At 52.6% G+C, this 13255-nt stretch overlaps 1 protein-coding gene across 6 annotated transcripts in view; it reads right to left on the reverse strand.

Moving 5' to 3' along the window:
• Positions 1–13255, reverse strand: part of DIDO1 (death inducer-obliterator 1) — a 53101-nt gene that overhangs the window by 14564 nt on the left and 25282 nt on the right. For all 6 annotated transcript variants that reach the window (XM_066384361.1, XM_066384360.1, XM_066384363.1 and 3 more), the window contains exons 6-12: positions 12119–12331; positions 11017–11230; positions 1839–2292; positions 1576–1735; positions 544–660; positions 309–413; positions 62–194 (exon numbers count right to left, since the gene is read on the reverse strand). In XM_066384361.1, the coding sequence (XP_066240458.1) occupies positions 62–194; positions 309–413; positions 544–660; positions 1576–1735; positions 1839–2292; positions 11017–11230; positions 12119–12331 (1396 nt within the window). The remainder of the gene's footprint in view (positions 1–61; positions 195–308; positions 414–543; positions 661–1575; positions 1736–1838; positions 2293–11016; positions 11231–12118; positions 12332–13255) is intronic.

The following is a 13255-nucleotide window of genomic DNA, read 5'->3' on the forward strand; positions in this document are numbered from 1 at the left end:
TTTAAAAGTGGGCCCAACGCAACTGCCACAGACAGTCAGCTACTTTACACCCCCCACTCACCAGTGCAGATCCTGCAGTTCAGGTCAAAGAGGTGGGCGCGGTGCTGGCTCGTCGTGTCCTTCAACATGCTGCTGACGATGTCCAGGGGGGGCGCGGTGCTTCTCTCGGGGACAGCGCGCACCACCTCCTGCTCCTGAGGAAGAGGAGGGCACCGCGTCGGCCACGTGTCCCTGGACGGCTCAGGGGAACCCGAGGACAAGCCCTGGAGACCAGGGCGAGTGTGTAACCCCTGCCCCCGAATGCTTACGTCCGAGTCGGACACAGGCGGGGAGTCTTCCATGTCGGGGACGGCCTCCTGCTTGGTGGCACTCCTCCTGCTCTCCTGGTGCAGCCGCACCCTGGGCTCCATCACCTGGGGGGACACACGGCCTTACTCCCTCCCTCGGGGCCCCCTCCTGCCCACAGCCTGCACGGACAGCCTGCATGGACTCCCAGAGAAGCCCAGCGGCTCGAGCCTCCAGCGGCCACCGCCCAGCACTCACGGGTTTGGCTGGCCGCTCTTTCCACGTGGAAAGTTCTTTAGACACAAGTTCTTCTGGCTTCATTCTCACGAGTTTGGCCAGAGAGATTTCTTCACGCAGAACACGATGGAAGAGACCCTATAAACAAACATCTTTCATTCACTGGTTCAAAATATGTGCCTGTGTGACTGTTACTAAGGTCCAACAAAGGACAGAGAACACAGAGTGGTAGGTCAAGTCCCTGCCCAGAAGGCTGCAGGTTGAACAGTAGACATCCAGACGTGCATTCCCCTATGAGCCCAGAAAACATCGGCCCTGGAGCCACGGAGCTGACCTCAGGCCTGGCATGCACCAGCTCCTGGAGGCCTCAGAGGAATCCAGATCAAGTCCAGGACGTCGTGTTAGGGAGAAAGGGGGTTAAAGGCAAGAGCTTCCCACTCGTCTGTCTCTCTTCAGAGCAGAGGTGCGAGCTCAAGGAGCCAAGGGGATACAAACAACCCTGAGCCCAGCCCAGGTAGCAGGCAGGCAGCTAGCCTACTCCAAGCCATGGGAACAGCACCGCCCACCCACGCTGCTGTGAGAACCGAGGGCTCCCCCCAGGTGTGCAGAGCACCTGTCCAAACAGTGAGCACAGGGGGGTTGAGTTAATGGGAGGAAACCACAGGGACAGGCACACTCAGCTGATGGGGGAACCGCAAGGCAGAAAAGGTTGTCTGAAGCACCCAGATATGGAGACCCACAGACCACCAAAGAATCAGCATGTTCTTCTGCAGCCAAAGAAAAAACAAGACTGCAACTCCACAGCCAGATCCAGAAGAGATGGACGGACCTCAGGGAAGCAGAGGCCGGGACTGGCGTTAAGCTAGGGAGGAAAGCGTGCACCCCTACTCCACGCCGGCGGTCGGCGTCAGAGGGAACAGTGCCTGCTAGCATCCTACTGAAAGGGTACAAATGCTTCCAAAGGCTGCATGGTTTAACCACGTGACTCGGCTCCAGCAAACATGTGCTGCAGCCCGTCTGCGGCAGGGGCCCGGCCCAGCCCCCGAGGCACACCTGGTTCTTGGGGTCCTTGAGGTTGAACATGATACTGCGGTATTTGCTCTTGTAGCGGTTGTCGGTGACGTGGAACAGGTTGAACATCTCCTTCTCGATGTGGAGGGCGACCCTCCCAACCTCACTCTCCGTCATGACGAGGTCGTCGCTGTCGCTGGCCCTACGAGGGACAGAGGAGCACCCTGAGCTTGCACGCAATGCTTCCACAGCAGGCAAGCAACTGCCAATCTCCACCGAATCAACGATCAAGGAGGACGGCCCACCTTTTCCACAAAATCTCCTTCAAGGAGCGCCTTATATTTTGCCGAATCTGTGAATTTGGCTGTGAAGGGGTGGTGCTCGAGATCCCCTGGCGTCCCGGGGCTGAAGGGGCCAAGGGGACAGGCGTTGCCATGGGCTTCCTGGCGGCTCCCAGCAAGGCGGCGGAGCCCGGCATCTTTCTGGAAGCAGTTATGCTGGCGCCGGGCACTGGCCCTGCCTGCTTGGTGGTGGGAGCACTGCCCGAGGGGGCGGCTGAGGGCCACGGCCTCTTGGGTATGATCCCCTTCAGGCCCGAGGGCAGCTTCCTGATGGCCGGCTTGGCCACATTTGAGAAAGGAGGTGACTTCTTTGGGAGGAGACTGCGGGCTGGCGGCTGTCTGCTGCCCACGGCAGGGCTGGGGGCGGCCACTTTCCTTGGCGCTGTGGTCTCTTCCACGTGTCGGTCTTCCTTCATGGCTGCAAAGGACACGCAACGTGAGCAGGGCGGGAGGACATGCACGTGCCCCGTCAGGGGACATGGAAAGCAGACTCGGCCTCTAAAGCTTACTAGGCCCCCGTGGGGCACTGGAAACGTGAGGGCGCTTTATGTCAAGTGTATGCTGATCTAGTCACGGGGCTGTACACCGGAAAACACACGACAAACCCGTTTACCTTAAAACAGCCTCAATATGAAAATGAAAGGGAAAACAGAAAGCTTACTGGCCTAAAGACACTGGTTTAGGGAAAAGGGTTTTAAAAGTAACTATTACAACCAGAAAAAGTGTAATTAAGGCATCTGGCAATATTTACGATCGTGACCACACTCTACTTCAGAAAGAAATGCTTTATGGTATTAATACATTAAACCCGTTATATTGGCCAGCAAACTCTTCATCCAAGCTCGACTTGAGTCGTTAGCTCAGCTAGAGAAAGATGGGCCGATCTCACCTCGGAAACAGACAAGACTTAGAAGAGCACTTTCACAGAGAACTCAAGTTTAATTTCTTTATAAACACAACTGAAAGAAGTTTTTCCAGGATGGGTGTAGCAAACTCCCCCCCCCCCCCCCCCCCGCCTTGAGGCTTTGGAAGGACTAACGAGTCCTTTGGGGAAAGGGGGTCACACCAGGAGTTAAGCATTCCTTTGGACAAAAATCAATACAATGACATTAATAAGACACAGAAAAGTTAGCAGAAATCAATAACAAGGGGAAGGCGGATTAGTGTTACACTAAGATGTGAGAGATTACCCTGTCGTATAGACCAACATTCATTCCCTTTTACAACTGCCAGTTGTATTCAAATTTGGGCTAAGACCATAAATTACCACTTATAACTCAAACAAGGATTATAGACAGAAGCTAAAAACATCATATATATATACACACACACACACACGCACACCTGTTAAACTTGCACAAAAATTTTGATACCAGTTCTCTCTCTTTAAAAGAGAACATACTAGCCTGACTTGTGGATAAAGCATCAACCTGGATGGAGCACTGAGGTTGCCAGTTCAAAACCCTGGGCTTGCTCAGCCAGGGCACAGAAGAGAAGCAACTACTACGAGTTGACACTTCCCATTCCACCCACCCACCCCACCCCCTTTCTCTCTCTAAAAATCAATTTTTTCTTTATTAATTTTTATTTTATTTATTCATTTTAGAAAGGAGAGGGGGGGGAGAGAGAGAGGAGAGACAGAGAGAAGGGGGGAGGAGCTGAAAGCACCAACTCCCACATGTGCCTGCACCAGGCAAGCCCAGGGTTTCGAACTGGAGACCTCAGCATTTCCAGGTCGACGCTTTATCCACCGTGCTACCAGTCAGGCCACTAAAAATCAATTTTCAAAAAATCTTAAAAAATAATACAGTATGCTAAAGGACTATCACATTAATCTCATCAGACCCTCTGAATTAAAGTGTTAGGTGTAAAAGGAAGACAATTCTAAGATGGCTGCTGTGGCCCCTAGGTCCCAGGAGTGTGCAGCAGACCAGAGCCAGGTCCGGGAGCTGGGGCTTGAGTGCACACGGCACATTCAGAGCTCCCTTGCTCTGCAGTTTGGTGAAAAAGCATGGGCCCAGTGAGCGAGCCAGGAAGCTGACCAGGCCACACAAGGCACTGATGGAGAAGACACTTCTTGACCTGTGCAGGAGCAAGCCCCTAAAGCTCTCCAACACCCAAATAGAGGCTTCAATAGATGCTCCAGCGACTGGTCCATTTCACCCAGGGATTAACCACCAGTGCATCATTAGTCAGCCACCAGGGCTCCTTTTAACTCCCAGTGAACTAGGGAGAAAGTGAAGTCTGGTGAGAGGTGAGACCCCCATCTACAGATGCAGCCCTCCCGGGGCACTCACAGCCCCAGGGCCCTGGGCAGCCGCCACCAGCCTCGGCTATCTTGGTGCAGGGCCAGTCACCACCCTTGACGACCACCCTCCCGGAGAAGCAGGTGAGACCAGTTCAGCAACGGGCTTTGCTAAAGGCATGCGGGAATCCTCAAATTCCTCCCACTTTGTAGTAGGAAACCTCCCAATGTACAAAGTCTGTAGCAGCACCACCTGGACCCAAAAGCTAGGAGTGTTAGAAGTCTTCCTCAGCATCAATTCTAACTTTAAACCCTGTATTTCCCTTTCAGAGCCCTCACACCCCCTGCCTGCCCCTGCCCGAAGCGGCCTGTCCGCCAGACCGGAGCCTGAGCTCATTGGCACGCCCAGGCCCAAGCTAGCCAGCTTGCTTCCCCACCTGCCCTGCTGGTCACTGCCCATGCCCATCACCACAGTCACACCTCTAACGGCTTCCTTCCTCTGGGGTCTGAATTTCTAAACAAAGCACGTCACTTAGTCTGACGAGGTAGGAAATGGGGCAACAGAAACAAAGGTAAAAGCACCATCTCTACATGTATTATTACTTCATCAGATCGAGTCCACATCCCTAAGGAGCTCTGCGTAGGTCAGCGCTGGGGAATTCCTTTCTGCCAGCTCAGATGTGGCTACTAAAGCCTGAAGCACCTGCCCTGCAGGACCACCCAAGCTCAGGTTCAACAGGGGGAACGTGGGGGGGGAGGGCTGGGGCACAGCAAGAAGCGTGCTGCCCATGGCTAAGGCCCTGACTGGCAGAGGGAGGTGACTGGGCACAGGCAGCAAAATCAGGACCTAAGACCAGTTCAGTTACTGCCTTCTGCAAACACAAACGTTGCTGAGTATTTTAGTAGCACATTTTTAAATAACTCCAAAAAGCTGGCCTAAGGTGCTCCCAAAACCCTCAAAGGGGTGCCCGATTATAACACAGAATACCTGCGCGATGGGCCTGGAACACATCTTGACATTCTCATTGTTTCAGGTGACATGTGTCAACTTCAAAAACATCTGATCTGGGTCTAAACCCAGATCAGAACCTAAGATCAGTGTGTCTGGTCTAGCTGGTGTGCCTTCTCACACTCAAGGGAAGCCCACTGAAAGATTCCTTTTATGACACTGTCAACACGACTCAAATGACCTGTCACCCAAGAGCAATAACAGTAAGCACGTCATCTATTTCAACTTCAAGAGCTAGCTTTCCTCAATCATGCTATTTCTTATTAGTGGCTTTTGCCTTTTAAAAGTCAAATTTCACTAATCCTTACCTGCCCTGCCAGAGGGTATAAATATAATAAAACTATCGTTGAAATGTTCGAAGCTGGTCAACTCCAATAGCAAGTTGGCCAAGCCCGCTTCAACTTTGAAGGATGTTTAATATGGAAAAACTTCCATGCAACTGTTACACGTTGGCACATGGCTCGCTGAAAGCTGGACTCGGGACACGTTAGAATGAATGACCCTCACACAGGGCTGGAATATTATGAGTGGGCAAGGCTGTTTATTGCTTCTGAGTGGGGCTCAAGTCAAACCTGCAAAACCTTCATCCTGATTTGCCTTTGTTGAGCATACTGTTTTTAGAAGGGTAGAGTAACTTGGTAACTAATGAGAAAACCCATTCTAGAAAAATAGTAGCATATCCCCACGCTGGGTGGCTTCAGGGAACAGCAGACGCCCCCACAGGCTGCCAAGTCAAGCTCCTTGCTGGTTGGTCCGCAGTGGCACGGCTGGCAGCACCAGCAGTGACTGCAGTGTGGGCACTCAGCCCTGGGCGCGCGCCGGGCCGGGCCACTCGGGCAGCCAAGGCGCCTTGAGCTTCCACACCTGGGTATTGCTTGTTGCCGAGCTCCAGGCCAGGCCGAGTTGGGGAGCCAGCCCCATACCCTGGCGGCTGCAGGAGACCAAGCTGCCCGGCCACTGCTGCACACCATTTTCTGCCTGCTTTGCAACAGGGACAAAAGGCTGGGGTGAGGTCTGGTGCAGAACTATGCAGGCTAGTGCTCCCAGGGACCAGCAATGAGCAACTCTCCAGCTCATTTCCCAATAAGCACAGTGAGGGGCGTTGGGCTGTGGCATCGTCGGCCACTGGGTGGCACTAGCGGGCCTCAGTGGAGCCTGGAGAAGTCTCCACCAGGGGCCCTGGTGTCCCCTGCATGGGCTGTGCAGACGCCCAGACGAAGTTATAGCAGGACTGGGAGTCAATACGGGGGCGCATCCAGCCAGCACAGCACCAAACACCTCTATCTAGGGATGGGTGTGATGGGACGGCCCTGCAGACACAGCACCCAGTGAGATCTCTAGATCAATCACAATTGTTTTCTAACCCTTCCCGCTAAGAGGATGTGCCGGTTCATCTTAAGCCCCCAGTATGAGAATCACGCTGTTGGGGGGGGGGGGGGGGGCGGCGGCTGTGCGCTGCTTCTTCAGGATCAGCTGTAAAAGCCAAGTGAGCGTTTGGTGTGAGGAGTCAAACCACATAGCAGGTACAAGGTGGTGACTGGAGGCCCTGGCAGGGGTGTCTTCTCCTGCCTACTGATTTGGGGACTCAGAACCCTGCTCCCCACCATCAGAACCCACCAGGCCCCAGGTCCACTCAGCAGTCAGACCAAGGCAGCTGTCACCTTAAGGGTGGTCTCTGTAATAGGGACAAATGAGGGGGTCTGAGGGCTGTGAATTCTGCTGACTTCACATCCATTTTCAGCTCTGCTGGACCCATGGACCATGAAGTTTCTCATCGCCGTTTCCTGTCAAGACTGTCTAGTGTGAAAAATTAGGTAACAGTAGCGGGAGATCGTTTTGCTTTTGTGCATTTGCTTATTCTGTTAGTAGAAAATGGGTATGAAGGTACGATTTCCCAGAGAACACTCAGGAGAGTGTAAGCCGCCTTGCCTCCCAGACGCTCAAACTGGAGGCTCTGTATCATTGGAATGTCTCTACGGAGGCCTGAAGGGCTGTGGCTTGAGCCATGTAAATCTTTCCTTGTTGACTTGTTTGATGTCATATTTGGGTCACTTACACCTTATGAAACTCTATAATGAACTGGCCAAAACCCAAGTGTGTTGGGAGGTCAATGTCCTTCCTGGTTTTAAGTCTCACGTGGTGTTTTGAAAATCCGTATTGGGTTGGTAGCATATGAAAGAACTGGCCCTATTATTTAACACAGACACTAGAATGGCACATGATCAAGGCCTTATAGGGAGCCGGATGTTGTCACTCAAGGGAACAGGCCAGGGGCCCAGTGCACTGGTCTGGGGAGTGTGGTGCTTTCCCACCATCTCTGCACCAGGCAGTCTCCTCACCTTTATAATAAAGCTACAAGTTAACCAAATCACGTGTACCAAAACGGTTTACTCCTCCAACCAACATGATGGGGGCTAGGGGCCTCAGACCCTCCCTGTGAGCTCCTGGTGACAAAGGCTCACACAGGTGGCCACCTGGGGCAGGTGGGCTGTGTAGAGGTGGCGGGTAGGCAGCAGTTACCTTGGCGCTCTTCCTGCCGAGCTCCTCCGGGTCCACCTGCGTAACAAGTTGCCCCAACCTTCATTTAACAAAGGAAAGTGGCAAAGCTTCTTATCCGTCTTCTAAGTTTACTTCTTTAATTCTCAGAGGCTAAGAACATAACTACGTGCATGGTTTTGTACCACACACAAAGATCAGTAATATTAAGTAGTTTACAACTTATACAAATATAGCTGTAACTTGTGCACCACAGTGGAAGGATGGCAGCGTCATCTTCAGAGGGGACCTTGGACCGCCACTGATAATGCCACCAGAGGGACTTGCGCAGAATACTAATCTCCCCGCTATCAGAGTAGACCCAGAGCTCCACAAGGTCACATGAAGGTCACTGAAGAGCTGGTGGAGAGCTATCCTGAGCTGGAAACGCCTAGCCACCCCCACAATGCCCCAGGGGCTGCAGCACAGGGTGCTGCCCAGAAGATATGTCACCGACAACCAAGGAAATGACAGCTGTATGAAGAGCATTAAGACTGTTAAGCAAAACCTTCCAGCAGTACAAGTTTCTGTTTTCCCTGTAGCTGAGGGAGAAACTGGCCCATATGTAGTCTGCTTTGTTCCCAGCCATGTTTTATTGCCACTGACAATTCTGGGAGAGGTAAAAATGGCTCACATGCTGATAAATGTAAGACACCCCCCCCAGAGGTCTACTAAATATGCTGGGTCCTGCAGCCCCCCATGTTTATTACAAAGAGAAATACGTTCCTCTGGTGCTCTGTGAGCTGTGCTCCTGGAGCCCATGCCAGTCACCCTCGCGAGAATGTGTGTCCTCCGTCCACTTCTCCACTGCGCGTGGACCATGTGTGTGGCCCACACAGGGACTGGGGATGCTGCTTAACAAACATCCGGGTTTGGGTGTCCAGGCTCTTTTAAGGCTTTTCACGTTAATTCTCAGAGCTAGATCAAACTGCAGAAATCTCCGATTTCAGTCAAAATCTGTTCAGACCCTGTGTTTTAAATCACCTAATAACCATTTTAAGAGCCCCAAATACTAGAAACTGTGCCTGCAAATATGAATGCCAGAATCCCACTTCCACATTCTTTGATACACCTGGAGCATTTTAGAAACAATGTTCAGCTCTCTCCGTGCCTCGACAGTCATGGGAGGCGAACCAATAGTAGAGGTGGAGAGAAAAATTAGGCTATAAAAGTACAAACATGATCGATTTGGCAGGGAAATTAAGAACTGTTCCTACAAGCACAGGAAATCTGAGGGAACTTAAAAAAATGTGTATTAATTCCATCACCGAGAACAGGAAGGACCTACTTCCACAGCAGGAGGGGGGGAGTGCCCATGCCCGTTTGACAGGGGTTCCTGCCATGGTCACTGCATCCACACTCCAGGGTCAGCAGCAGGGACTGAGAGGAAGAGGGAAGCGCAGAGCACTGGACAGCATGCTGGCTCCCTGGGCTGACGAGGGTCCGTGGGCCCTGAATCTCACCAACCGAGCCCAGAAAGGCCTGCTCTGCAGCCCGCCAGGTAGGCAGGTGGAGGTCCTTATGGGGAAGCAGGGTTCTGTGTCCCACCTGCTACTGCACCTCTGAGAGGACGGTCCTGGGACAGAGGCAGAAACAGGCTGTCCCTCCCAGGGTCGAGGGAGGATCTTTCCCGATGACCCTTCACTGTCCTCCCAATCACCTTTAGGGAAGATTACATTTCTGGGATAAAAAGATAACAATTAGCTCAAAAATGTCCCCTATGCATTCAATTAATTCTGGATGTCCACCATCAATTTTAATTGAGATGTCAGTGTGCTAGGAACAGTCAGTCACTAGTTTGTTTCAACTTCCCATCAACTGAAGCCCGTCAAACTTCAGTGAGGAACTGATGTGGAGAGAGAAGGTGAAGAAAACCAGTCTGTGAGCAGAGAAAGGGCCCCTCGTGGACGCCCATCCCTCTTCCCTCAAGATGGCAGGGAAATACGAGTTCAAGGAGAGACCCACCCTGTCCCCACAGCTCCACGTGTGGTGCTCAGGGCAGCTCCCAGCTCTAGTCACAGATGGAACAGACCGACGGGAAGTCAAAGGCAGGGCCGTGGCGGCTGTGCCAGGCCCTGGTTCTGCCACGAGCCTGGAACCACTTAGAGCACGTGACACAGGACTCAGAGCCACCAGCCCACCCACTCACTCATGGTGATGCTGTTTCAGGTGTGTCCACGTCTCTGAAAACATGCTAACTTGATGAAAATTTGAGACGTTACCATGAAATTCTTAGCTCAAACAACCTAAGGTGTATCAAACGTTTTAATACAGGTGGTTAACTGTATTTAACAACTCACTCCTGAAATAAAAAAATAAACCTAGTATTGCTTTGCACTTTACTTAGGTCTTGAGCCATTTCCACTCTCAGAGTGAGTATCTGGCTACACGTCCTCACTCCACTGGCTCAGCACCCCCTCCCTGGCCCCTTCCCTCGGCCGTGAGAAGAGGACTGAACGAGAAGGCAGCCCACCTCCACGGTGCTGAGGTGCAGAGCCCCCTCACCTGTGGTGCTTAGCGCAGAACAGTGTGTGAGCAAGCATATCGAAATCACCTCGAGCAATGGAATGAGATTTGCTCTCTAGATCAATTTAAATTTCCAAAATTTAATTTTGGAGTTAGGCTGAAAAACAAGAAACATAAGACTGTGCTGCATAATTGAATCTGGGATTTCAAAGATCAGCTGGCAGTACCTGGACTCCCTCACCAGGGATGAGCTGGTGGTGGGCACGCCCTGCCCACCAGCATCAGAGAGTCCAGAAGCCGGTGCTCACAGCAGTGCTGCAGGAGACACGGCACCCACTTACCTGGGACACGCAGCTCGGTGAGCGGCCTTCGCGACTGGAGTGTGTTTATGGGGACGTGTGCCATGTGGACTGAGTATTAAAGCTTTCTGTGCCCTCAGAAACCGTACTTCTGCTACCTGTGTAACACTAACGTGAAGAAGACATCCCCCAGCACACACAGGAAATGACGGCCACATGTGCTCACGGCAGCGTGGAGAGCTATACAGCCGACAGGGCTGTGATAAAAAGGCACCTGCCGTAAGGACGGTGATGAACTCGGGAGTGCTGGCAAAGTGGAGCTGCTCAGCTGGGCTTTTCTTGGCGACAGTACAAATACTTACCAGTGTTTGACAATGAAAACAGATCAGCCCTCAGCCGCCAAGGTGCCACGCTCAGCACTGAGGTCTGCAGGCTAACGGCGAGCCCACGGGGCTCCCAGCACTCGCTTCCATCCCTAGAGGTGCAGCACTGAGCTCGGCTACACCTCTCAGTGCTGGACAGTCCCGAGTAGACGGCTGTCCAGAAAGAGGGGGAAGGGTCCAGAGGCCACCCCTAGGTGATACATACATTTACACAACCCTGATGGCCACAGGGCAGCAGTCTGCTCTGGCTTTACTGCGTTGTAATTGTGGTCGCTTGCCCAGGACGGTGTGCTGCTCTCGCAAGGTGCTTCCTTAACCAGGACCTCACTCCTGGCGGGGGTCACCACTGCCTTCTTCACGGAGTTCTCTTTCTTGTCTGGAGCTGGTCTCTTGTGCACAGAAGAGACTTTAATGCCTGCCTGGATAATCAGTAAAACCCCATTATTAAGGAGGTCAGAAATCAACCTTTGCTCACTTCCCTTCTAAATGAGCATGAGAATAAGCTCAGCATCACTTCAACCCCCTGCCCTGCCCTGGGTTTGGGCACCGTGTCCACTCAGCACCAGGGCTCAGTTGCATTCGCCACCAGTGACCCCTTAGCATTCCAACTGTAATGGCCAGGACTTTGTAAAAAGGCCAGTGTCCCAAAACTACTGTGCTGGCAGGAACCCCCCAAGTCACTCTTAGCAAACAGCAGTTCTCCCTCAAAATCACCAGCCTTAAATATTAGGCCATCTAAAGGCTAACTACGCTTTTACCCATGTCAAGAAAAGTCTGCATTAGGCTGTCACGGGTACAATGGGGCCACCAGAGCCAGCTCCAGGAGCCTGCGATGGCAAGGCCAATAGCTGGGATTTCTGAAACACCCTGACTCACCTCAAATCTCACATCTAAAAACCAGACCATCTGGGAGCTAGGTCTCAGTGAGACAGTCTGGCGTAAGAGCCCACTCCCCAACCCTGCTGGCTGCCTGTGACTCCACTTCCCACGTGGGCTCTAAAGGTCACTCATGCTGTCGGGAGACTCCTGGCCTCGGGACAGCAGCCGCCTGTCGGGATGGTGTCTCACTGCATTTATGACTGTCAGTCCCTCGGCTAGGAGGCAGAGAAAGGCAAGCATGAGAACACATGTCAGTGCTAATTCTGATGCCAGGACTGGTGGGAAAGGTGGAGGACAGGAGTGGTGACAACGCCTGACTCAAGTCCACGCCATCGACCTCCACACTCTACAGACGAGCCAGCAGGTCTGGAGCACAGGCAGCTTTGTGCTCCGACTGCCCAACGAGGGGCGGCTCTCAGTCAGCTCACCTGGACGCTACACTTCGGGAGGATCAGCTTCTCTGGCCTGGCTCTGGCCTTCTCCTTGGGTTTTGGTCTGGGCTCCTTCCCTGCACTCAGGAACTTCATGGTTGCGGCAGCGTGCTTCAGGATGCAGTCGCTGCTGCAGTAGACCGAGTCGGGCTGTGCCACGCTCGAGCACCCGGGCCCGATACACTTGGCAGCCACGGGGGCCTCTGTGACCTGCAGGACAAGATGTGTGAGTTCAGACTCACCGTTTCTAGCAGGGAAAGGACATTGTAAAGTCGCTATTTCTAGTACCGAGGGCACTATTTTTAATCAAGAGACACTAACAGTACTTTTGTTTCCCTGTGTAGGGCATGCACCTTCTTCTGCCTTCACGCCCCACGTGGGGGACACACTCTAAGGGAACCTCACCAGGGTTCTGCTCCAACCAAACAAGCTGTGTTCCTTCACAGGAGATGTGCTTTCACACCCACAATTCGGTTCCATTTTAGGGTAAATGAACAGGGATTTTGTAGATGTGACTAAGGCCCCAAATGAGATGATTTTGAATTAGTCAAAGGGTGACTTAATCAGGCTGGGACCCTTCACAGAGAGACCAGGCCTGTTAAATGAGGAAAGACACCACTGCGAATTCTGAATGAAGCAGCCCTGCTGTGAGGGCCACCACCCAGGCTAGGCTCTGAAGGTGACTTTGCAGGTGAAATCTAGGGCACATGGAGTCTGAATCTCAGATAAATAGCAAATACCTTTTTACTATAAGCACATGCCACAAAATAACGCACGGGACACATCCACACACTAACCCTCCTAAATGCTTCTTGAAGTGGGCCCCCCCACCACACCCAAGACCCAGCCCCCACTGGCCCTGGAGCACAGACTCAGACAACCCATCAGAGGGCCAGCTAAGCCAGGCCCCAGTCTCTGACCCACGGAAGGTGCACTGAGAAACGTGTGCTCTCCTAGAGTGCGCACCAGTCTGCTGCACAGCGAGGGAACCTGATGACCACAAGCTGAGCTGGTGGCTCCTGTCTGTGATTACAGAGTGTATTCCGATGATCAAGACTAAACACAAAAACACACCCCTCCGACATACTTAACAATATCTTCTCACAGCAAATGTTTAAGACACTGATTTTCCTC

Source organism: Saccopteryx leptura, chromosome 5 (assembly GCF_036850995.1).
Source record: "Saccopteryx leptura isolate mSacLep1 chromosome 5, mSacLep1_pri_phased_curated, whole genome shotgun sequence".
Classification (NCBI taxonomy): Eukaryota; Metazoa; Chordata; class Mammalia; order Chiroptera; family Emballonuridae; genus Saccopteryx; species Saccopteryx leptura.